This window comes from Melanerpes formicivorus, unplaced genomic scaffold, assembly GCF_026170545.1.
Source record: "Melanerpes formicivorus ecotype bairdi unplaced genomic scaffold, bMelFor1.0.p_v2 SCAF_44, whole genome shotgun sequence".
Lineage (NCBI taxonomy): Eukaryota > Metazoa > Chordata > Aves > Piciformes > Picidae > Melanerpes > Melanerpes formicivorus.
The window spans coordinates 2,183,835-2,210,792 of NW_027142396.1; the positions used below are offsets into that span (position 1 = coordinate 2,183,835).

The 26,958-nt window shown below is 41.6% G+C and overlaps 1 protein-coding gene across 2 annotated transcripts in view; it reads left to right on the plus strand.

Annotated features, from left to right (window-relative positions):
• DIAPH3 (diaphanous related formin 3) overlaps positions 1-26,958 on the plus strand; it is a 326,528-nt gene that overhangs the window by 152,650 nt on the left and 146,920 nt on the right. For both annotated transcript variants that reach the window (XM_068158905.1, XM_068158906.1), the window contains 3 exons: positions 2,066-2,167; positions 20,162-20,401; positions 24,209-24,338. In XM_068158905.1, the coding sequence (XP_068015006.1) occupies positions 2,066-2,167; positions 20,162-20,401; positions 24,209-24,338 (472 nt within the window). The remainder of the gene's footprint in view (positions 1-2,065; positions 2,168-20,161; positions 20,402-24,208; positions 24,339-26,958) is intronic.

Consider the following 26,958-nt stretch of genomic DNA (forward strand, 5'->3'; position numbering starts at 1 on the left):
GCTTCCTCTCTCATACTTTCTTGAGCCTCTGACTGCTCTTTCTTGCTCTTGCATGATCTCTGACTTGGCCTCTCTCTCTTAGTCAAAATTATTTCTGCTGCTTATTCTCTGATATTGAAAATGTGTTCCATCTCTGGCAGCTCAAACTTATCTGAACACTATAAAGCTGCTCTGTTATCAGCTACTCCCTCAGATATTGTTTGTAGTTTGTTTTTCTCATGCTCAATATTGAAAGCATTCATATAGTGCTTGACTGGTTTTGGAAATATTTGTTGTAAGTTTTTTTTCCCCTGTGAAACTTATTTTAGCATCAGACAATTACATTTTAATCTCAGTAAAGATTAAGGGATTACATATATTTATTAGTGGTTATATGGATGTACATCAAGAAATAAGTGCATGATTAATTTATACTTTAAAGTGTGTCTTTTTATGCTCTCTACCTTTCCATTTTTCCCTATATGTTACTGATTTAATTAGGACATCTTCGTCTGTTGTAAATGTAATCTTCATCTGTAATAAATGTAATCTTTTTAACAACAAAAATATTTATCCATACCATTATTACCTTTGGAAAATATGACTACAGTAAAAAATTTTCAATGAAGGTCAGTCTTGACCATGTGCAAATCAACCTCCATAAAATTCAAGTTCACATTATTGTTTTAAGCATCTTGGTGCCATGGTCTAGTCATGAGGTCTGTGGTGACAGCTTGGACTCGATGATCTTTGAGGTCTCTTCCAACCCTGGTGATACTGTGATCATTTGTTCATTCTTGTAAAGCAACGACACAAATTCCAGAGCCTCAGAACAGCCATTTCTAGCCAGCCTAGCTGATTGTAATTAGTGGAATTCAGTTGCTTAAATATGTCTATACATAAATATACACCTTGAAGCGTTCAGGAAGCCCCAAAGAGTTTGAGGATTCTCAAGATGATCACATACATTAATGCATTTGGATTCCCTTTCTTTTGTTTGCAAGACGCTCACTTGTGTCTGTGTCTAAGTTTTCCATATGGATTTCTGAATTCAGCTGACACTGAATTCCTACTTCTGCCAAGTTGTCAGGTTACGTAGTTTGTGATTGGTTTAAGCTTTTGTTTTGAATTACTAGAAAATAAATTATCTATTTAAAAATACACTTTTATTTAACACTAATAATCCCTGTCATCCTTTAGATAGATAGATTACACCTGAAGTTCTTGTTTTATTTGCTTCTTAGTGTTCTGTCTACATAGTGTTGTCAAAAAGTCTATTAGTGTCTTTAAAAATGATATTTAAAATAAGAGTATGGAAATGTTTATAGAATCAGCAAGATATGGTAAAGTAGCAGTATTGAATCATTTGCTTTTTACACTCTCTGTGTGGTGGTTTGAGCCTTAACTGGGATTTAAGAGCTCAGATGGGGGCCAAGGCTGAGAATCCCTCCCCTGCTCCCCACCCCTCCTCTTTCCCCACTGAGAGGAAAAAATGAAAAGGGAAGAAGCAAATCTACCAAGAAATAATTTGGAGTCGGTTTGGAAGCAGAGAGGCAAAAATTTTCTTTAAACAATATATGACAGGAAGGGTTCACCAGGGTAAGGAACAAGGATGGATGGGGAAAATAAGTATACAAAACCAGTCTTTTGGAGTCCTTTGGAGAGGCATGGATGTAGCAGGGAGGAGGAGGAACAGGCCTGACCATGTGGCAGAGAAGCAGGAAGCCAGCAGCAGTCCTCGCCCAGGCAAGGCAGGAGCTAAACGAGAACTAATGGCTGCAGTGTCTTCCTTTTTATAGGCTTGCTGGACAGGGAGGGGGAGTGGAACAGACTAACTAATTTTCCCAGGGGGAAAATGGAAGGAAAAGCTCTCACAAGCCCTCCCCCCCTGCTTTCAGGATGGGCATAACCCATCACACTCCATTACATTAATTTGTGTGTTTCCTCTTTACATTCTACTGTCTTAAGGCAGGAGTGTTGTTTTTGGAATGTATGGTAATTATGCATTGTGTAATACCATTTTGCTATGGTAATACAAGCAACATAGAATCTGACATTTTTAAGCCTATTTTATTTTTCTTGATAGAATTTAATAAAGCATCTTCCTGAACAAGAACAATTGAATGCATTGTCCAAGTTCAAGAATGAGTATAATAACTTGTCTGAGCCAGAGCAGTTTGGAGTTGTGGTGAGTTCTGTTTTGTTATTGCTTCTTTTCATGTCCTTTCCTGAAATACAGCTTTAATATAACATTGCAGAAAAATACCAGGTTCCAGGCTGGGAGAAAGAGAACAAATGCTGCCTTTTAATTGGACATTGAGTGGATATATCTATGGATATGGAAAGCCTGATTGTTTGAGCATTACTGTTGGAATGATTTGTGATTCTTTTACTTTTGAAGTCATTTAGTTAGGGGGGGAGAAGGGGGCGCAAAAAAGGGCAAAAAATTATGTTGTATTTTCTGTGGCAAAGTTTCACTGGGAGCTACAGAGCTATTTTTTAATTTCCATAGCTAAAATAGTTTGGCTTTACTTCTGATTAATAAATCTTAACCTTTTCAGTGAAGATTTCTACACTGATTTTTCTCATACTATTCTCCACGTAAATGAGAAGAAAATCCTGTAATTATCATTCTGCCTCCTTCCTCCCATATATGTTCTGTCAATAGTGCTTGTAGTCAATTTTTCCTTTCCTAGCAGGAAGATATCATAGAATCATAGAATCAATAAGGTTGGAAAAGACCTCAGGGATCATCAAGTACAACCTCTCACCCAACACCTCATGACTACTAAAACATGGCTTCAAGTGCCACATCCAGTCCCTTTTTGAACACCTTCAGGGATGGTAACTCCACCATCTCCCTGGGCAGCCTATTCCAATGGCTAACAACTCTCTCTGTGAAGAACTTTCTCCTCATCTCCAGCCTAAACTTCCCCTGGTGCAGTTTGAGACTGTGTCCTCTTGATCTGGTGCTGGTTGCCTGGGAGAAGAGACTAACCCCCACCTGTCTACAACCTCCCTTCAGGTAGTTGTAGAGAGCAATAAGGTCTCCCCTGAGCCTTCGCTTCTCCAGGCTAAACAATCCCAGCTCCCTTAGCCTTTCCTCATAGGGCTTGTGCTCAAGGCCTCTCCCCAGCCTTGTTGCCCTTCTCTGGACACGTTCAAGTGTCTCAATGTCCTTCTTAAATTGAATTGCCCAGAACTGGACACAGTACACAAGGTGCGTTCTAATCAGTGCTGAGCCCAGGGGCAAAATGACTTCCCTGCTCCTGCTGGCTACACTACTTCTGATGCAGGCCAGGATGCCCTTGGCCTTCTTGGCCAACTGGGCACACTGCTGTCTCATGTTCAGCTGGCTGTCAATCAGTACCCCTAGGTCCCTTTCTGTCTGGCTGCTCTCCAGCCATTCCGACCCCAGCGTATGTTTATAGTATCTCTCAGGTTGAATTAACAAAGACTAGAAAACACTGCTAGTTCAGTGCAGGCAGTTGATTGTTTTCTGTGGAAAAATATTTTGGATATAATTTCTGTACAGTGCATAAATGATAATTGTTAATGACTTCATCTAGACAAACACAGAATAAAGCTGTTTCTTTCTGTCAGTGCATATATCTAAATAAGTCTATGATTTTTCTTGTCCCCTCCTAGTGTTTCAAGTTAATAAGATTGTTAGCTTTTTCCAGGAGAATTTCCCTTGGAGAAAATACTTCTTTTAGTTGTGTCTGTGGGCTTTAGGAAAATGAGTGTCATGTCTTGGTAATAGTTGGTAGTTATCTGTATGGATATCAAATATCTGTACTTAAATATTGGAACAGATGGAGTGCAGGTATGGGATATGAAAGCAGCAATCACTGCTGTGAATCAGCTGGGGAATGCTGATGTGAATAGAAAACACTATTACATTGAGTTGCTGCCAGTTGCAGATGTGGCACAGCCAGTCTTCTTTGAGTACAGGCTGTTATAAAACAAAACTAGTTCTGAAGTGATGCCTTTGCTGAAAACTGTTGCTGCTGTTCATTTTCAAACCATCTTTAACAAGATGGTTAGGACACAGTCCCAGGCTGTGCCAGGGCAAGTTTAGGCTGGAGGTCAGGAGGAAGTTTACACAGAGAGAGTGATTGCCCACTGGAATGTGCTGCCCGGCGAGGTGATGGAGTCACCATCACTGGAGGTGTTCAGGAGGAGACTTGACAGGGTGCTTGGTTACATGGGTTAGTTGATTAGGTGGTGTTGGATGATAGGTTGGACGCGATGATCTTGAAGGTCTCTTCCAACCTGGTTTATTCTATTCCATTCTAAGAGTAATAGTTACTGTACATACATTGTAATGCTGGTTTCTTGGTTCTTACGAGTCTTCTAACTACACTCTGGAAGCACAAACCATTGCCCCTATCACTGCTTTTATTTATTCCCCAAGACTTTCTTATATAGTTATCTGACTGAAACCAAATTGTCAATTTCTCTTGCTCCAGATTTCTTAGTTGCAAAAGTTAATGAAACCTTTTCCTTTTTATTTCTTGTTGAGGCTTTATCAAACATTGAAGGAATTTGTTTATAATGCACCCCTATCTCAACTTTATTTGATTATAACCATTTATCTCAAAAGGTCACAAAAAAAGTCTCTGAGATCCTTTAATTGAAGTATCCTCCCTCCACAACAAAAATCCAATCAAAACACATTTTGGTGTTTTATGAGATGTGAAACTAATGCTTCCAGCTCCTCTGTTGCTTGCAAGGAACACAAAAGGTCTAAAGTCAGAAATTCTTTCCTTCTCACTTGTGTCATTCTAGTGTTTGTTTATTCAATTAAGAAAATAGCAGTAGTTTCACAGAGGTAGATTTCACAATAGTAACTTTTAGGTTTCTTTTCAAGCTACTTTATATTACAGAGCTTTAGAGAGAAACAGGTAAGTAGATAAATCTACCTGGACCACTTTTTGGATGTGAGAATTGGCGTGAGGCTGTGATACTGGTTCTGCTATGTTTGAATCGGTTCCCCAGGTGGAAATTTTTGGTTTAAAACAGCAGTATTCTATGGTCTAACTCTCTTCTGCTGAAGGTATTGTTATGAGTAATAAAGTGTCTGATCACCCTCTTACACACATTTGTGTTACTTAGTTCAGTCACATTAATCCTGTAATTACTGCCCCTGCAGCACTACCTATATGTTATTTTGTGAGGATATGTTTTGAAGCATCTCTCCAAGCTAATTCACAATTTTTGTAACTCTTAAGCAATAATTCATTTTGTTCTGCTGTTTTTACTGTGTTTTTTGTTTTTTTTTAATCTGGTAATACTCAAATATAAATAAATTTGGACCTTTCCTTAAGATATTGATTGACTCGTATTGATTGGCAAGATAGAACATTCTTGGTAGACATTTTAACCTGTTAGCTATTTCTTTAGGACATATCTGTTCACTTAGATGGAACTGTCAGGCTGATGGTCAAGTTTTCCTGGATGTGACCCAACAGATTTGATAAAGTTGTCTTAAAAAATTGAGGCAGTGAGATGACTCTGGATTTTTTTTCATTAAACAGTACGAGTTCTTGCATTGCAAAAGCTGATGAAGTTTCTTCTCTGAAGTTAGAAACAGATTCTCACTAAAGAGTCCAAGTGTGAGCTTTTCCTATTTTTCTGTGAAGAATCCACAAACAAAACTGAACCCCATTGTTAGGGGTAGTTTTTCTGTGTCACATCGTCTATGCATCTAGTTGAGCTGACTTCAGAGAGCAAGCTACAATCAGTTTTTAACATGAAACATTCTTCATTTCTCTTGGAGGAGAGGAAGTTTTAAATAAATCACTTTTTCACTCTTTGAATATGATAACCTATGCATTTCCTTTTTTATCAAGTTCTTCAATATTCTTCAGACTTTCTTGTATCTTTTGTTCTATTCTGGCCAGGGAGTGAGCTAAGAACTTCTGCTCTTAGCAACTGCTGTTGACACAAATATGAATCATAGGATTGTTAGGGTTGCCCAGGGAGGTGGTGGGGTCAGTGTCCCTGGAGATGTTTAAGAAAAGACTGGATAAGGTGCTTAGTGCCATGGTTTAGTTGATTAGTTAGGGTTGGGTGATCGGTTGACTTGATGATAGAATAATAGAATGATAGAATAATATTAATAAACCAGGTTGGAAGAGACCTTCAAGATCATCATGTCCAACCCATCAACCAATCCAACCCACCTAAACAACTAAATCATGGCACCAAGCACCCCATCAAGTCTCCTTCTGAACTCCTCCAATGAAGGTGACTCCACCACCTCCCCGGGCAGCCCATTCCAATGGGCAATCACTCTCTCTGTATAGAACTTCTTCCTAACACCCCGCCTGAACCTCCCCTGGTGCAGCCTGAGACTGTGTCCTCTTGTTCTGGTACTGGCTGCCTGGGAGAAGAGACCAACATCCGCCGGTTTACAACCTCCCTTCAGGTAGTTGTAGAAAGCAATAAAGTCACCCCTGAGTCTCCTCCTCTTCAGGCTAAGCAAGCCCAGCTCCCTCAGTCTCTCCTCATAGGGCTTGTGTTCCAAATCCCTCACCAACTTCGTTGCCCTTCTCTGGACACAATCCAGCAAGTCAACATCCTTCCTAAACTGAGGGGCCTAGAACTGGACACAGTACCCAAGGTGTGGCCTAACCAGTGCAGTGTACAGGGGCAGAATGACCTCCCTGCTCCTGCTGGCCACACTGTTCTTGATGTAGGCCAGGATGCCATTGGCCCTCTTGGCTGCCTGGGCACACTGCAGGCTCATGTTCAGCCTACCATCGACCAGCACCCCCTGGTCCCTCTCTACCTGGCTATGTTTCCAGCCACCCAGACCCCAGCCTGTAGCTCTGCATGGGGTTGTTGTGGCCAATGTGCAGAACCCAGCACTTGGATGTGTTAAATCTCATGCCATTGTATTCTGCCCATCAGTCCAGCCTGTCGAGGTCCCTCTGCAGAGCCTCTCTACCCTCCAGCAGATCAACTCCTGCCCCCAGCTTGGTGTCGTCAGCAAATTTACCTTGAGGTCTTTTCCAGCCTGGTTGATTCTATGATAATATAGGAAGGAAGAGACCTCAAAGATCTTCTAGTTCCACCCTGCTGCCCTGGATAGGGGCACCTCACATTAGATCAGGTTGCTCCAAGCCTCTCAATATAGTTGTTTAGTGGGGTTTTGTTGTTGTTGTTGTTGTTGTTGGGTTGTTGTTTTAAAATTGCTGGGTTTTGCCTTGCTTTTTTGCTGTTCTTTTCAAATATGGAGAATCAAACCTGTCCAATACAAGATTTTCCGGTTTGTCTGTCATGCGGGTAGTGTTTTGTAGTTATGGCACATCAGAGAATTTGGAGATTTCATGTTAATGTGCTTTAAATTTGTGATTAAAGGAAGAACTAAACTGTTTGACTCCCAAGGAAGAGACTGTGTGGTGAATAAACTGGAAATTACTTACTACTAGTAAGAAAATGAAAAAAAATAATATGGAAGCTTTCTTTTATCCTTCTGGCTTTCAATTCAAAGTCAAGATTTGGTTTGCTGAAAGCAACAGCTACACACTGAGATACTGGCATGCTGTGACTGTTACAGTGTTGTATATTTTACTCCATCTGAAGTTAATTAACTTCTGTTACTGGCTTAAAGACATTGAGGCATGACTCTGAACAGTTCAAGCTCCCTTCATAAATGTTGCCTGTGGTGCTTTTTGGTTTTTTGGTAACCCAACTCCGTGGGTTGCTTTTGTGGTGTTTGTAATTATCCTTCACTTTTAAAGTTATTTTTCACTTTTATGTTTTCTTTTCATTCAGCAGTAAGTATAAAATAAATCCTTTATTACCCTTATCTCCCCTTCCAGACTTTAGGTTTTCCTTAGATAAACTACTTCATTTTCCTGTATATTCTTTCTTTCACTTACTTCAGGCTGATGTTTCAGAACACAGATATTATCACCTATAACAATGGATTTAGGGGTTTGTTTTTCTTTTTACTTGTATGTATCCATGAACTATATGAAAACTATGTTGACATCCACTCTTCTTACTAAGCATTTTAACTTAGCATAATTGCTAAGTTGATGCTGTTCTGAAATGCCTGCATTTTGTTGCTCAGATTGTTGATGAAGTGTCCTTGTGCTTGCTGACATGTAAGCATTCAAGTGCATCTTGTGTTACTGTAGTTCTTGATTTCTGCTTGTATTTACCCAGCACAATAAAACTGGCTCCTAAAATAATTTAAATGTAATGCTATTAATGTCTCGGTCCAGAGAGGAAAAGAGACTCAGTCCTTTTGAATATTCCTGTGTCATGAAATTAGAGGCACAAATGAGGCCAAAATATCAACAGATAGACTATTTATTACACAAATAAAGTGGATAGATGAGAAGGGGAGAGAGAGAAAATAGAGAGTGAGAGAGAGAATAGGGAGAGAGAATAGGAAAGGAATTATCCAGTGGCATCTGCCCAATACACATCAGCTATTGTGTGGGCAAGCAGCAAAGGTGATTTTATCTTTGTTGAGTCACTTCAAGAGAGACAAGATTTAGTCTCTCACAAATGCCTTCTTGGAAATTTCATTGATTATGACTGATACTGGGTGATACATTGTATGAATCTTGTTAGAGATCAACATTATCATAGTGTTTAGAAATGAGCAGTCATATGACAGTACACTTGCAATGTGAGACCCATCTCAGGTGAGCATGGCTTCTGCTAGTTGATCATCTTGGTAGGTTATTGTTGGCAGAAAGCTTTTTGTTGTGTTTGCTGGTTTGGTTGTTCATTTTTTGTTGGTACAGTTGTGTGGGGCATTTTGTTTTCACCCGTGTGCAGTGTAAGTTTTATTCACAGATTCATGGATTGCATTGGCTTGGAAGGGACCCTCAAAGGTCATCTTGTCCAACCCCTCTGCAGTCAGCAGGGACACTTCCAACTACATTAGGTTGCCCAGGGACACATCATGTCTGATCTTGAATGTATATGTTGCTTTAGAACAAAAAATGCTTAGCAATGGTGATTTTCCAGGCAGGTCTTTTCTACTGAGGAAAAAAAGTACTGCTGTAGAGGTGGTTTTTTTGGTTTTGTTCCACCACCACCCCTCTCCAATTTTGGGTGTAGTTGCTATTGTTGTATTAAATGAGATATTTAGGATTAGATAATTTAGTTATGCCAACCTCATTTGCTCAAATTTATTAGGATTAGATAATTGAGTTATGCCAACCTCATTTGCTCAAATTTATTAGGCAAAGAATCTGAGTTTTTGAATATAGTAATTAAATGTCTTTCTCCCATGCAAAAAGGGTGACAAAACACTGGGGAACTGTCTCTGAATTTGTCTGTGTTGTTTTGTGTTTGATTGTATGTTAGCTACAAAACTTATATTTACCTGTCTGCACTTTTTGTGCTGGACCATGCTATATGCTGTTATCTGTAAACAGGTTTGTCTCTTCTGAAGACAGGCTGAGAAAATGGGGGTTGTTCAGACTAGAAGAGTAAAGGTTCTGTGGAGATCTTCTAGCAGCAGGTGTCTTTTTACATGGGCCTTTAATGATGTTTAGAAGGGCTTATAGTGAGAGGATACGGGGCAATACTTTTAAACTGGAGCAGGGTAGATGTAGGCTGGACATCAGGAGGAAGTTCTTTACAATGAGTGCTAAATACTGGAAAGGATTGCCTAGGGATCATAGTTTCATAGTTTCATTCAGGGTTGGAAGGGACCACAAGGATCATCTAGTTCCAACCCCACTGCCATGGGCAGGGACACCCCACACTAGATCAGGCTGGACAGAGCCTCATCCAGCCTGCTCTTAAACACCCCCAGGGACGGGGCCTCGACCACCTCCCGGGACAACCCATTCCAGGGTCTCACCACTCTCATGGCGAAGAACCTCCTCCTCACATCCAGCCTGAATCTCCCCACCTCCAGCTTCATTCCATTCCCCCTAGTCCTGTCACTACCTGAGATCCTAAGAAGTCCTTCCCCAGCCTTCTTGTAGGCCCCCTTCAGATACTGGAAGGCCACAATTAGGTCACCTGGGAGCCTTCTCTTCTGCAGACTGAACAGCCCCAACTCCTTCAGTCTGTCCTCATAGGAGAGGTGCTCCAGCCCTATGAGCCCTATGAGGATGTGGTTGAGGCCCCTCCCTAGAGACATTCAAGATCAGACTTGATGTGATGCTGGAGAACCTGATCTAGTTGGAGGTGTCCCTACTGACTTCAAGGGGGTTGAACAAGATGACTTTTGAGGATCCCTTCCAACGTGATGCGATCTGTGAATCTGTGATAGACAATGGGTAATTGCTTGGAACTGAAAGAGAGGGTAGGTTTAGCTTAGGTAGAAATAAGGAAGATGTTTTTCACTATGAGGGTGGTGAAGCCCTGGAAGAGGTTGCCCAGAAAAAATGGGGATGCCTCCTTCCTGATTGGAGCGTTTGCAATTGCATTGGATTGGATTATGTTACTTCTGCTGTACCACTGAAAGATTGTGGTGCTAAATCATAAAGGAATGTTGCTGTATAAGATTCCATACCAGCAGATCTCACTCTTGTCCCTGTTCAGTTCCGACAAAGCTATTTTGGGTAGCTAATCTAAAGAATGAGTTAAAAAATGTGTCTTGTCTGATGGCTAATTCAGATGGCTGGAAGAGATTGGTTTTTTCCTTCCAGCACACACATGGGCTATCTCTTAAATTTTTCTTTCTTATAAGATATCCTTACAAATTTAGATCAGTATAGCTGCTTGTCTGAAGAGTTCTCATCCTTTGCCTCTAGCCATTCACTTTGAGGATTCCTCTAAAAGGCTCAAGAACCTGTCTGGAATCTGATTTGTTGCTTTTGTTTCACTAGAAATGGTAAGCAATGCTCTGATGCTCGTGTTGTGGTTTGAACAGTGTAAGAAAACCACTTTTATTTTAGTAAGGACCATGATCAGTACATGGCCCTGCCATTTTGATTCTTGGCAACTTCAAGGGTTTCTTGGAATGTATCCACCAAAATTGAACAAGGCATCCAAATCTGGAGTACTCATCTGGAGAGCTGGATACGTCATCTGGAGTACTGTCTCCAGTGATGGGCTTCAAGAAGAACAGGGAAGTGCTTCAAGAAGAACAGGGAAGTGCTTGAAGAGGGTACAGAAAAGGCCTACAAACATGACTGGGGACTAGAACTTCACTCTTACAAAGTAAGTCTGAAGGACTTGGAGCTTTTTAGCCTTTACAAAAAAAAACCTGAGGGGGAATATTAGCAATGCTTGCAAACACAGGGTGGGTGTCAGGAGAATGGGGCCAGTCTTTTTTCATGGTGCCTAGTGACAGGATAAAAAGAACTGGGCACAAATTAGAACATAGGAAGTTCCATCTAAATGTGGGGAGGAACTTCTTTCCTTTGAATATGGTTGAGCACTGAAACAGAATGCCCAGAGAGGTAGTGGAATCTTTGTCTCTAGAATCATTCAGTGTCCACCTGGATGCTGTGCTGTGCAGCCTGCTCTGGTGGAGGGGTTGAATTTGATGATTTCCAGAGGTCCCTTCCAACCACTACCATTCCGTAATACCGTGCAGTGTGGGAACCTTGAGGGTAGTCAATAACCTCTTAGCTCCCTAAAGCTTGAAATTACTATGCAGGTATTCCACGTGTTCCAGCTGCAGAGTTGAGAGCTCAGTGGAGCTCCTGTGGAACCCAAGTGCTTTAGGATTTACTTTCCTTCTGATTCTCTTGTAAAACTGGGGAACTTTCTACAAGATATGCAAACTGTCTTCCACAACATTTGGTTGTGTGACACTTCACATCAGACTGGTTTTGACACAGATTAACTGTGATTCCAAATGTATTAAATAGCCATATGGATAAAACTTCCACAGTCATTAACACAGTCTGGTGACAGGACTATTGAAGACATAGAATAGAATGGTTTTGCTCTACCATACTATCATCATCATAGTCATGTAGCTTCCTGCTTAATGGATCTTAATGGACCTTGATGGATCAGTAGAGAATACAGGACACGGAATTAACCAGGTTGGAAAAGACCTTGGAGATCATTGAGTCCAACCTATCACCCAACACTATCTAATCAACTAAACCATGGTTCTAAGTGCTTCACCCAGTCTCTTTTTAAAGATCTCCAGGGATGGTGACTCCACCATCTCCCTGGGCAGCCCATTCCAATGGCAAATCACTCTTTCTGTGAAGAATTTGTTCCTAACATCCAGCCAAAACCTCCCATGTTACAGCTTGAGTCTGTGTCCTGTTGTTCTAGTGCTGGTCGCCTGGGAGAAGAGACCAACCCCCCCTTGGCTACAACCACCCTTCAGGTAGTTGTAGAGAGCAACAAGGTGTGGCCTGACCAGTGCTGAGTCCAGGGGCACAATGACTTCCCTGCTCCTGCTGGCCACACTATTCCTGATACAGGCCAGGATGCCATTGGCCTTCTGGGCCACCTGGGCACACTGCTGGCTCATGTTGGCTGTCAACCAGTACCCCCAGATTACTAGTAACACCCCCAGAAGATTATAGTAAATTCAAATGTGCTAGAGAGCTGTGCTTTTTGGACATGTCTGTCACATCAAAGACATCATACTCAGTTGAAATTATGATCCATTGCCAATGTATGTTGCTTAATTTCATAGCTTCAACTTCCACTTTGATATTTGAGTTATTGTTATTCAGACTGGAGAGTACTAAGCCTGCTGTCAGTTTTCAGACATCCCATCTAGACCTCAATTATCTTTCTGTATCTTCATGGTCTGTGTGTTGGGAGCCTCAAGTTAATATTGTAGACCACTTTTTGTTAGAAGGTTGATGCCTAGTAGTAGCCAGATAGAAGATGAGACATTTATTTTAAAGGTATCAGATCAGATATCCTATCTGGAATACAACTGGGCCTGTTTAACTGTTTAGAAATTTTTCTTCAATTGTTTTGATCCTATATTACTGTGTTTTAAATTCTTCAGTGACTTCTGCCCTTGACTTCTGATGTAGAGGTTTTACAGAGGATTTTTACCTATATTAAGCTCTTGACATAGTTTCCCATGAGGAAAGCATTTCAGTCTAGTGGTCTTGGCTCCATATGTACCTTTTAATGAAAATAGCTTTTCTGACATCTGTTAGGTCTGCTAAAAATAGAAGAATTGGGGAAAAACAGCCTCTCCCACTCAAGGATGATTCCTTTTCAGGAAAACATCTTCTAAATTAAACTTGGAGCACTAAAAGCTGTCTCCGTGTTCCATTCTGACCAGGTTGTCATTAAAACCAATTTAGATAAAACAAATCACCTTCACAGTAGAACATGCCTATCTGTGAATTGCAGCATGAAGACTGTAAACTTACTTTGACAGTTGTGCTGTAGCCCCCTTTGGCAGTTGGGGTGTCTTTCATAAGACAGGTGATCTCTGGAGCATTCAAAAGGAATACCACAATTCCTGAAATCTGCAGACTGGCCTTGCTGGTCCATCTTTGTTGAAGATAATTGCAAGACTTGCCACTGCCCTATGGTTAGGATGTGTGATGAAATGTTACTGTATGGAGCATGAAGGTTGGAAGCCTTAAGGATCTTGTTTTCTGGACTCTTCCAGGCATCTGTTCATTACAGAGGATGACGGTGTTCCCTTGGCTGGATGTTAGGAAGAAATTCATCATAGAAAGAGAGATTGGCCATTGGAATGGGCTGCCCAGGGAGGTGGTGGAGTCACCATCACTGGAGGTGTTTAGGAAGAGACTGGATGGGGTGCTTGGTGCCATGGGTTAGTTGATTAGAGAGTGTTGGATGATAGGTTGGACTTGATGATCTCAAAGGTCTTTTCCAACCTGGTTAATTCTATTCTATTCTATTCTATTCTATTCTATTCTATTCTATTCTATTCTATTCTATTCTATTCGATTCGATTCGATTCTATTCTATTCTATCCCATCCCATCCCATCCCATCCCATCCCATCCCATCCCATCCTATCCTATAATGCCATCAAAACCAGTACCAGGGATTGTCTGCTCTGTACATTAGTGCAGTGTCATCTCAAGATGACAGAAGGCTACCTGATTGCAGCTAGGAGATAATGAAGAGTTTCTGTCCTTCTGTCATTTAGAACACACTCACTTCTGTTCTATCCTGAATCAGTGGTGGAAATTCAAGCTGGAGTGATGGAGTAGCAGGATGTGTCATTTATCAGTGGTCGTAAGGCTCGAAGTAATGAGTTCAGCTGTTTTTATGTACACGTACCCATATTTTAAGTACAAAGACATTCATAGTATCATAGTATCATAGTATCAGTCAGGGTTGGAAGGGACCACAAGGATCATCTAGTTTCAACCCCCCTGCCATGGGCAGGGACACCCCACACTAGATCAGGCTGGCCAGAGCCTCATCCAGCCTGCTCTTAAACACGTCCAGGGACAGGGCCTCAACCACCTCCCTGGACAACCCATTCCAGGGCTTCACCACTCTCATGGTGAAGAACTTCCTCCTCATATCCAGCCTGAATCTCCCCACCTCCAGCTTCATTCCATTCCCCCTAGTCCTATCACTACCTGAGATCCTGAGAAGTCCTTCCCCAGCCTTCTTGTAGGCCCCCCTCAGATACTAGAAGGCCACAATGAGGTCACCTGGGAGCCTTCTCTTCTGCAGACTGAACAGCCCCAACTCCTTCAGTCTGTCCTCATAGGAGAGGTGCTCCAGCCCTCTGATCATCCTCGTGGCCCTTCTCTGCACACCTTCCAGCACCTCCACATCCCTCTTGTAATAGGGGCTCCAGAACTGGATGCAGTACTCCAGGTGGGGTCTCCCAAGAGCTGAGTAGAGTGGGAGAATCACCTCCCTTGACCTGCTGGCCACACTTCTCTTGATGCAGCCCATGATTTTCTGTAAGTAATTTGAATTTGGAATTGACATTTCTTGACTTAGTTATCATTTGTTTGGGAAAAAGAGCCTGTTAATGGTGAAAAAAGATGTTCAGTTCCACATAGCCATAAAAACATCTCAACAAAAATACTGGTCCCTTATCATGCATTGTCTTCTCCTACCCTCAAATAATGTTCACTGATATTGGGGCAGGGTGTTCTTTTTTTTTCCTTAAAATGTGCTAAAATGTCTGTTAAGGTAGCAGTTCTTTCTTACTGCATTAAGAATTCACACTTTTTACCAGTGCATTCTTCACAGTTCACTGATGCTGCAATGATGAAAACTGTACATTTTGTGCTGGGGATGCACTTCCACTTTAGTCTTATAGTCATCTTTAGACACCTGTAACAAATACTTTAGTTTTTGGATGAGAATACTTGCAGGTGGACTGACAGCCTTGGCACTGCTGATCCTTTAAGGAAGGTATATTGTGAAACTGCAACCCCTGATCCTTTAAGGAAGGTATCCTGTGAAACTGCAACCCCTGCAGTGTTTTACTTTATGAGTTTATAGTAAGAATGAATCGCATTCAGAGATCAAAATGTAATGTCAGTGTAACTTCTGTGAGGTGCTCCTTTTCATGATGTCAACAAAGCAGATGGTGAAAGTACGTGTTTACAGGATGGCTCACATTTGCAGGTGCCTTCTGATTTATGGTGTATTTGAGAGGAAAAGCTCTCTGTTGTTGGATAAAGGGCTATGAACTACATGGCTCAACTCAGTTGTCAGTTCCCATTTGGGCTTGCACGTAGTGAGAATATTCCTGTGGACTACTACTTGAAAAATGGAATAATTTGTTACCCATGCAATGAGTTCTCTGCTATGTGTAGTCCACTCATTCTTTAGCTTTCTATTTCAATTTCCCTTTTTTTGTTATCTGGTTTATCTGTTTTCAGGATTCCACTGCAAGGACATAAGTAGCAACTTGATGAGCTGGGAGAATGAATTTGTGACACTTGCCTCTGCCCAGTACCTTCATGTTCTTTTAGAACAACTTCTTTACAGTGAGGGTGATGGAGCACTGCAACAGGCTGCCCAGAGAGGTTCTGCAGTCTCCTTCTTTGGAGACGTTCAAAACCCTTCTACATACGTTCCTGTGCAGCCTGATCTAGGTGAACAAGCTTTAGCAAGAGGGTTGGACTAAGTGATCTCCGGAGAATAGAATAGAATAGAATAGAATAGAATAGAATAGAATAGAATAGAATAGAATAGAATAGAATAGAACAGAATTAACCAGGTTGGAAAAAAAACGTTTGAAATCATCGAATCCAACCTATCATCCAACACTATCTAATCAAGTAAACCATGGCACCAGGTGCCCCATCCAGTCTCTTCCTAAACACCAGGGATGGTGACTCCACCACCTCCCCAGGCAGCACATTCCAATGGCCAATCACCCTTTCTGTGAAGAACTTCTTCCTAACATCCAGCCTAAATCTCCCCTGGTGCAGCTTGAGACTGTGTCCTCTTGTTCTGTCAGAGGTTGCCTGGGAGAAGAGACCAGCCCCCATCTGGCTACAACCTCCCTTCAGGTAGTTGTAGAGAGCAATAAAGTCTCCCCTGATTCTCCTCTTCTCCAGGCTAAGCAGTGCCAGCTCCCTCAGCCTCTCCTCACAGGGCTTGTGCTCCAAATCCCTCACCAGCTTTGTTGTCCTTCTCTGGACAATTTCAAGAGTCTCAGTGTCCTTCTTAAACTGAGGGGCCCAGAACTGGAAACAGTCCTCTAGATGTAGCCTAACCAGTGCTGAGTCCAGGGGCAAAATGACTTGCCTGCTCCTGCTGGCCACACTATTCCTGATGCAGGCCAGGATGCCCTTGGCCTTCTTGGCCACCGGGGCACATTGCTGACTCATGTTCAGCCTACTATTGACCAGTACTCCCAGGTCTCTTTCTGCCTGGCTGTTCTCCAGCCACTCTGATCCCAGAGGTCTGTTAAAACCCCATACCATTCTCTGATTCTGTGAAATGACCTATTTTGAGTTCTTATCCTTGCTTACCTATGCTGAAATAAGAATTTTACCATGCTAATTGATGCTATTTAGTGTACAATGTGTACAAAATATTTGCCAGCAGTTGATACTGAGCTCATATACCTTTTAGTCTTTTACTTCAGGATGAAACTGGAGGCAGTCTGTAGACTACAGCTCAGTAGTGATGTTGATTTTCAGCCTAGTTGCATCTGAAGGACATCCTGTTTGTGCTCTGCTTGCTATGATGAAAACCAACGTGGTGTTAGTGTAAAGGACTTCTTATTTTCAAGATTTCTCATTAGCAGTGAAATGCAAAAGGTGTCTTTACTTCCATGGGACAGCATTGGATGGTGGCACTGCCAGGCAAACATTAGACCAATGGCTTAGTTGCATACAATGTTATCTCTATTTGATTTTATTTTCTACTACTGTCACAGTGAAACCAATAAAATAGACTATGATCCATCCTCTTCTGCTCTGATATCAAACCTTTAGGATTAGACAGCCTTCAGCATCAGTTTAAGGTAACTTGTTTGACTTCACAGTGAAATGGATGAAGAGTGTCACCATTAACCTTTTCACTGAGCCTATTGTGGGATAATCAGCACCAAACAACTTGTGAAGGTTGCAACTGTTTTCACATTGATAGACTCGGTATGTGTTGAGAAATACTCTGTAAAACCTTAGGGATTGCTGTGCTTTGAAGGGGGATATTTCCAATTGAAAGACAAATTTGAAGGCCACTATAAGAAACTGTAGGAGAAATGCCAATATAATTGCTTCTTATGTGAAGAAGTGCTGGTAGCTGGAAACTGTAATGTGTTTTTTATTTAAAAAAGATAAAGCTAAAGCTTGTTTCAGGGTTTCAGGAATTGTCTAGATATTACTGGCTTGAAGCTTGCCTTGTTCTGGGCCCCTCAGTTTAAGAAGGACGTAGAGACACTTGAACGTGTCCAGAGAATGGAATGTGCTGTCTGGGGAGGTGGTGTAGTCACCATCACTGGAGGTGTTTAGGAAGAGACTGGATGGGGCACTTGGTTCCATGGTTTAGTTGATTAGATGGTGTTGGGTGATAGGTTGGACTCAATGATCTCAAAGGTCTTTTCCAACCTGGTTAATTCTATCCTATTCCACTACAGAAGGGCAACAAGGCTTGGGAGAGGCCTTGAGCACAAGCCCTATGAGGAGACGCTGAGGGAGCTGGGATTGTTTAGCCGGGAGAAGGGGAGACTCGGGGGAGACCTCATTGTTCTCTTCAACTACCTGAAGGGGGGTTGTAGCCAGGAAGGGGTTGGCCTCTTCTCCCAGGCAACCAGCACCAGAACAAGAGGACACAGTCTCAAACTGCACCAGGGGAAGTTTAGGGTCGAGGTGAGGAGAAAGTTCTTCATTGAGAGAGTTGCTCGACGTTGGAATGTGCTGCCCAGGGAGGTGGTGGAGTCACCATCCCTGGAGGCGTTCAAGAGGGGATTGGACGTGGCACTTGGTGTCATGGTTTAGTCATGAGGTCTGTGGTGACAGGTTGGACTTGATGATCTTTGAGGTCTCTTCTAACCTTGGTGATACTGTGATACTGTGAAAAATACAAGTATGGGGAAGAAAGCCTTGCCAAATTCATCCAATTGGTGAGAAAACAGGGACAGGGCAAAATGAGGGAAGGAGCTCATGGAAGAATTCAAGACCAGTATTTCTCACGAGTGAACAGAATCAGAGATGGGAGGGAAAAAGCACAATTTCTGCTGTGGAAGAATGAAAAAGGAAGCAGCATATAATGCCTGGTGGGGACAAAAAATATAAAACTGAAAGCTTCTGGAATTGTATGTGGTACTATACCTAAAAAATATTTGCCAATTTCTGTGATGGAATTGTAAGGATCTGTGTCGTCCCAAAAATGGGTTCTCTACCCGGTATGCAAATTCTGATCCCCAGCCAGAGATGAGATAGCAGGCTTGTTGCCAGCCTGTGCAGGATCAGGTGCAAGCAAGGTGATGTCCAGAGCCTAACACACATTCTAGGACATAAGCTGCATCTCACATACAAAACAGTAACAAAGCAAGGAAGTCACTTGGCTATTCCAAACTTCACATGTAAAGACAGAAATCCACCACTCCCCTATGCTGATACTTCTGTTATCTTTTTGTGACCACCTTCTGGTTACCCAGGTGTGATACCACTTCCCACTACCCACCTGGCTTTAAAATCACACACAGACAGATTGGAAGAGACCTCCAAGATCATCAAGTCCAACTGATCACCTAACCCTAACTAATTAACTAAACCATGGCACTAAGTGCTTCATCTAGTCTTTTCTTACGACCCCCCAGCCACCTCCCTGGGCAGCTTTGTTGACAGTACATGGGGTCTGTCAGACACAGGGGTATTCTCACTGAAATTAGCAAGAGGAAAGGTTGTAGGCTTATGTTATCTCTCCTGTTCACAAAGCTCTACCCCCTTTAAGTTTCATGTTATTAAGGCTTTATCTTGTGAAGCATTTTATTCAATCATCTAACAAGAGCACTAGATTGGAAACTTGAGAGATGCAAGAATTTAATTTATTGAGTGCATTGAATGTTCCTTGGTTTAAAGTAGCAGTGGTATATGTAGTCTTCTTGTTGGGATGTAGTAAATAGTTTGCAAAGTATATCTGGGGTGTGCCCTAAGGTATATGGGAAGATAGAAATGTCTGTTGAAACTGACCAGTAACCATAGAAAAAGTCAAGTCTTCTGCATCTGAAGTGCAGAAGCTACTCTTCTCCTGGGAGCTTTCTGCTTTACCTAATGAAATGTATGAGGTTAGTTAGTATACAGGAGTATAGTGGGGTATGCCTAGCAGTATATATGGATGCATGCTATATTAAGTGTTCCACAACTGAGGTTTTTCAGAACTGTTATTTTCCTGCAAGTTTGTAGCAAGGTCTTATTGAAATCAGCCTTTAAATGTTTGTACCATAAAATCATATTTGCCTTGTTTTGGTGCATCTTGAGTTAAATGAAATGTGTGAACTACTTTTATTGCTTTGCAAGTACTGGGTCATAAACTTGGATTAGTTATGTAGGGTTTGGTATATGAGTTGACAGATGTGATATATGATGACACTTTATCTTTTATTGCTTACACATACTAGTTATTGGGAAAAGATGGGAGCAGTTTGTATGAACCACAAGATGGGATTTCAGTTGCTTACCCAAATGTCTCTCATTCATTCGTTCATTTGCTATCAGTTATAGCAGATACATTGCTTCTTCAAGCCTGTCACGCCAATAAATCATTTCAGATTGTATGCATTTGTACAGTGCCAAAGTGTACCATGAATTTTAAAGGAAATCTCCTATTTTCTTTTCAATCAGATGAGCAACGTGAAGAGACTGCGGCCACGGCTCAGTGCTATTCTTTTTAAGCTTCAGTTTGAGGAGCAGGTGAACAACATCAGACCTGACATCATGGCTGTCAGTGCTGCCTGTGAAGAGATAAAGAAGAGTAAAAGCTTTAGCAAGCTGCTGGAACTAGTATTGTTAATGGGAAACTACATGAATGCAGGCTCTCGGAATGCACAGACCTTTGGATACAATCTCAGCTCCCTATGTAAAGTGAGTTTGGAAATGTCCGTCTTGAGTATTACATTCACTTTTTCATTTGTTTCTGTTACACTTCTGAAATCCTTTGTTAAGATGCCTCTCCTGCAGTTAATAATAATAACTTTTTTCCCCAAAAATTCTTGGCATTAGTTAATTAATTGAGCAATATAACTAATTTTCATTGTGTTTTCTTGAAACTGGCTTGCAGTTAAACTTGTAGAAGACTCCATTTCGAGGGAGTAGTAGAAAAAATACCCAAATCAAACTTTCCAGTGTTAATTTATGATCAGTTCTAATCCTAATTGCCTTCCCCTTATTTCATTCATTCATTCAGGGTTGGAAGGGACTACACGGATCATCTAGTTCCATTTAGTGTTGTTATTTTTCCCTGCGCCCTCTGGGAGATCACTGCAGAATCTGCAGAGTACATGCCCAGGGAGGTGGTTGAGTCATCGTCCCTGGAGGCGTTCAAAGAGGAGATTGGACGTGGCACTTGGTGCCATGGTCTAGTCATGGGGTCTGTGTTGATAGGTTGGACTCGATGATCCTCGAGGTCTTTTCCAACCTAAGTTATACTGTGATACTGTGATACTGTATGTTGTAATCATAGTATCAGTCAGGGTGTGTATCAGGGTACTAGATGCCAGTTCCTAATTTACCGCATCCAATTGTGGCCTCATTTAGGAAGTCCGTGAGTGCCAAGCCTTCACTGCTTATGACATTGTGTCTTACACAGACCGATCACTTTGTCTGGAAACGAAGAGGTAAAACTATGTGTAATTTTGGGGGTTTTCTTAACTATGTGTAATGTCTTGCTTAATGATTTGTCTCCTCTGTTCTGAGAATAATTAACTGTTTCAACTAGTGGGAATATTAATATTAAAATGAGGAAAAAAAAAACCCACCCAAACCACTATTTCTTCAAGGCCCAGAATTAGAAAGCTGCAAATTGCAGACTGCACTGTTGCCTGCGCAGCAGTTTTCAGCAGAGGTTCTGAGAACATAAGAAATTTTCAGTGGCGTCGGTCCTTCAAAGATCCTGGCTTCTGTAATATATGAAGAATATACAATATATCTGTTGTTCTTCACTGGTGCCCAAAGATGCATGGGGAGCTCTCTGGACAGTCTGCTTTGCAGAAGACAGTTCCATATCCTGCCTTCTCTGTGCATCATGAAGAGCTGAACTGCAATAGAGAGCATGTGTGCGTATTCTCAGAAAAGGGATATGATGTTGGTGTGCCAATACTCAGTTGTTTATGAAGTACTGATCTATTAAAATTCTATGCATGTTCATAACAATGTTTTATTTTTCCAACTAACTTTTGTTAACTACATGTATTTTGAAGCAGTGTTATGCCGTGGTAATTTTGTGTGATCCTTGAATTGTGGACATGTCCCACTGAGACTCCCAGTACAGTAGAAGTAACTTACGTTCCAGCCCTTTATATAGGAACGACCTTGGAGTATTATGCTTTAATTTTGATATATATTTATGCCATTTTCGGTTTCCCCTCTGTGGTGGTGAGAGAAGGTCTCCCCCCCAAAAAAAAACCATGGCTAACTCAGTCGGAGAAGCAAAATGGATAAGAGCTGTATTTTTACAAGCAGGATGAAATGCAATGAATATATACACAATCTACAGCATTTAGAGTATATACAAAAATACACAGCAAAGAATGTAACACACAAAACCTGCCCTCCTCCAGCGAGGAGGGTTCCCCCCAAAAACCCCTTTTCCCCCTTCCCCCCTTTTTTCCCAAAAAGGGTTAGAGAGAGAAAAATAATTATTAAGAGGGAAATTCTGTTAGTTCAAAGTGTAGGCTAAGGGAAGGGGAAAAAATAAAGAGTTAGTTTCTTATCTCATTAGTTGAAGGTCAGCCAAGCACAGAGAGAGAAGCAGCTGTCCTGGCAGACTGAAACAGAGTGAAGTGAGACTCAAACTGAACTAAAACCAAAATTCCCACTGATCTATCCAATGAAATTCGTTTAGAGCTATCTTTTGTTTTCCTTTTCACACCAAAGCATTCAGCCAGAGTGTTCCAGTAATTGTCTGTTCTTAAAGGCATAGCCTAGAACTGTCACACCCTCAACAGAAAGAAACATATGCATCCTGGAACAGTATATCTTATTATTAAGATAGTATCACTTCGATCTTTGGAAGTACTTGTTAACTTTTTACAGCAGAGTATGAAATATCAACCTCAGTGATAAGCACCATCCAATATCCTCCATTTTATTTTATGTACCATATAAAAAAAACCAAACCCAAATGACATACTCGAATTTGTTTGTTAAATCAGATCAATGAAGTGCCCTTTAAATGTTCTCTGAGGAGAAGCATAAGAAGCGTAGGAAAAAAAATCTCTCCCTAAGAACTTTGCAACCATGGGAAAACTGCAATATATTTTTTTAAACAAATATGTATGATTTAAATTGATCTCCCTCTCTGTGCCCTACTCAGGAGTATAGTAGCTTTGTGCCTGGTTTTCAACCCTCTTTGGAAAGGAAGGTAGCTTTTCCTTTCTGCCTTGTTGCTCTAGTTACCCTCACTGCATTGCTGCTAACATGGATTTTTCATGGTAATCAAACTAAAGAGCAGTCTTGAATCGGAAACAAATTAACTTGAGTCTTCTGCTTGTTTAGTGCTGACTGTGATATTGCACTGATGCCTTTTCCCCTGATATTCAGATGTCCAAGTCTGCGTGCAGTTGTGGCAGCCCTATAGGGGTGTGTGTGTGTACTTTATGTGTGCCCAGGTACATGTGTGCTTTTCCTGTTACATTGTTTTATGCAGGAAGTTTTTAAGTAGTGAAGAAGCACGAGATGTCATTTTCTCTTTCCAAAACTCCAGTGATCTAAAAGAAGAGAAACATGTAACTTCATGTTTGCCCGTGTTTTCACACCAGTTGCTGCACAGTTTAAAAATGTGCAGGCTTAAAATAACTTTATATCCATAACTGGTGCAGAAACAAAAGTTCATGCTTAAGAATTTTTAAACTCACAAGTTTTTAAACAATGAAACCTATGAACTAATTTGTCCTACTTAGAGCTGATAACAAGAACCTATGTGAGTTAAGATTCTAGCTTCAGTGGTGTGAACTAATTTGTCCTACTTAGAGCTAATAACAAGAACTGATAACAAGAACCTATGCAAGTTAAGATTCTAGCTTCACTTCTCTCCTAGGCTAGAGTTAGCTTCACACATACAGAGATCACATCATGGATTGAACACATGTATCATATATTGTTAGATTTTACTGCTTTAGCTCATTATTTTTGTATTTTCTGTGTGCTTTCATGAATCTGTTCCCAGTTTTGCACATGGAATCATAGACTCATTTAGGTTGGCAAAGATCTTCACGATCATCAGTTCCAATCTTTAACCCCATGCTACCAAGTTCATTAAGCCGCATCCCCAAGCACCACAACTACACAGCTTTTAAACACATCCAGGGATGGTGAGCACCTTCCTGGGCAGTCTGTTCCATTGCCAGACAACCCTTTCAGTTATGTTTTTCTAATGTCTCTATTCCTATGTAACTTACATAACTGCATTTTAACAAGAGAAATGTGTGCTATTTTTGAGTAGAGAACTCAAGTATTGCATGGAGCTTAAAATTGTTTAATATGATCTTTCTAGGATTTTAGCAAGGAGGAAAATAAAAGAGCTCATTACTTAGTTTCCTTTAAAAGAGCTGTACCAGTTTGACAGCTTCATCTTGCAGTTCTTAGGTTCACAATTAGTAATACGCATTCATTACCAAAACAACCAGACGTTACCTCAGTCTCAGTCTTTTGACATATCTTTTTTCTCTTTAGCTGAAGGACACGAAGTCAGCAGATCAAAAAACAACACTGCTCCATTTTCTTGTAGAAGTGTGTGAAGAAAGATACCCGGATGTCCTGAATTTCATTGAGGATTTTCAGCATTTAGATAAAGCAAGTAAAGGTTTGTATAACTAACTATAAGTATGGATTAAGTGTATTTCAGTGTCTTTTATGAGAATAGAATAGAATAGAATAGAATAGAATAGAATAGAATAGAATAGAATAGAATAGAATAGAATAGAATAGACCAGGTTGGAAGAGACCTTCAAGATCATCATGTCCAACCTATCATCCAGCACCACCTAATCAACTAAACCATGCAACCAAGCTCCCTGTCAAGTCTCCTCCTGAACACCTCCAGGGATGGTGACTCCACCACCTCCCTGGGCAGTCCATTCCAATGGGCAATCACTCTGTGTAAAACTTCCTCCTGACCTCCAGCCTGAACTTCCCCTGGCGCAGCCTGAGACTGTGTCCTCTTGTTCTGGTGCTGGCTGCCTGGGAGAAGACACCAACCTCTGCCTGTTTACAACCCCCCTTCAGGTAGTGGTAGAGAGCAATAAGGTCACCCCTGAGTCTCCTCCTCTCCAGGCTAAGCAGCCCCAGCTCCCTCAGCCTCTCCTCATAGGGCTTGTGCTCCAAGCCCCTCACCAACTTTGTTGCCCTTCTCTGGACTCGTTCCAGCAAGTCAACATCCTTCCTAAACTGAGGGGCCCAGAACTAGACACAGGACTCGAGGTGTGGCCTAACCAGTGCAGTGTACAGGGGCAGAATGACTTCCCTGCTCCTGCTGGCCACACTGTTCTTGATGCAGGCCAGGATGCCATTGGCCCTCCTGGCCACCTGGGCACACTGCAGGCTCATGTTCATCCTACCATCAACCAGCACCCCCAGGTCCCTCTCTGCCTGGCTGCTCTCCAGCCTGTGTCATAGATCAGTGATTCTAGCTACTGCATGTGATCTTGAAGATATTTATTGTTCAGTCCTCTCATATTTGCTTCAGGCTATATGTCTCCTAATGTATCTTCCAGGATCATTGTCCAAAACAGGTTGCTTTGAAAAGTTCTTTTCTATTGACAGACCTTAAACCATTTCAGGTTTTCAATCTGTTCTTTGGTAAGTACAGTTCAATCACTTTTAATTCAGAAATTTAGAAAGGCTCCCTACCATCACTTAGGTTTTTATTTTTGTTTATTTTTTCCCCTAAACATGGATCAGAACATTTCTGTCTTCCCTACATGTATGTCTTTATGCAACAGTAGCATTATAATAAATATTAAGGGGAATAATAAATTCCTCTTTTTTACTGTTCAGTCTGTTCAGTCTGTTCAGCTGTTCAGTCTGCAGAAGAGAAGGCTCCGAGGTGACCTAATTGTGGCCTTCCAGTATCTGAAGGGGGCCTACAGGAAGGCTGGGGAAGGACTTCTCAGGATCTCAGGTAGTGATAGGACTAGGGGGAATGGAATGAAGCTGGAGGTGGGGAGATTCAGGCTGGATGTGAGGAGGAGGTTCTTCACCATGAGAGTGGTGAAGCCCTGGAATGGGTTGTGCAGGGAGGTGGTCGGGGCCCCGTCCCTGGAGGTGTTTAAGCCCAGGCTGGATGAGGCTCTGTCCAGCCTGCTCTAGTGTGGGGTGTCCCTGCCCATGGCAGGGGGGTTGGAACTAGATGATCCTTGTGGTCCCTTCCAACCCTGAATGATACTATGATACTATGATACTGCTTCGTCATGCAGCATACAATTTGTATATCTCAGTATAAGCAGCAAGGGTGGGGTTTTTTTTTCATTTAATTTCTTAATTAATAGTGCCTTCTTCATAGTTTATCATGGCTTAAGTAATTTAATCTGACCGAGCGTGGAGTTGGAAATTGATGCCACCTCGGTACTGTCCTATTTCTGCTGGAAAAGAAGATTGGATGGGCTGTCTCAGTTAATCATTTTTTTAGTTTATGTCAGCTTGGAGAATATCACTATTTATCTGTACTGCTTTGTACAGCGTCACTTTTATGTCTCAGTCAGATTCGCTGCCACAGACTACAGCTTTGCAAGACCTTTTCCTGAACTTGAGATAATGGTCACTCACATACACTTCACTTTCTGTAGTCATGCTTCCTAACGTTTCCAATTCTAGTTGGTGCATTATAAAGACTGGGAAGTTCAAGTATTTCTAAACAGCTGTCAAATGCTGCAAGGCCTTCATCTCACTCTTTGTATTTTACTGTTGTAGTAGGAGTTTCTGCTGCATAGATATTTAGTATTTTATGCATTATTCTCAGTGTTAGATGGCCACAGATTTGTCTCAGTCTGGAGAGGGAAAGAGACTCAGTTCTTTTGAATATTCCCTGGTTGTGAAATTAGAGGCACAAATGAGGCCAAAATATCATCAGCGAGGCTATTTATTACATAAATAATGTGGATGGATCAGAAGGAGAGAGAGAGAAAGTAGAGAGGGAGAGAGAGAAGAGAGAAGAGGAAAGGAATTGTTTTACCACACCCCTCACCACCCCCCAAGACAGTTTGAGTCTGTGGAGGAAAGCTGCTGCAGATGTTGGGTCTGTAGAGAAAGGGTGTTGAGGCTTTGGCTGTAGAAGAGATGTGGTCCTCTGGGCAGCCTCTTCAGCTCCATGAGTTGCAGCAGGTGGAGTTTAGGACACGGAGAGAGGATTCAGTCTGCTTCTTCCAGGCTCCATGATGATGCCTCTGTCATTTTTCCTCTCCTGGTATTCTCTCCGTTTTCCTTCT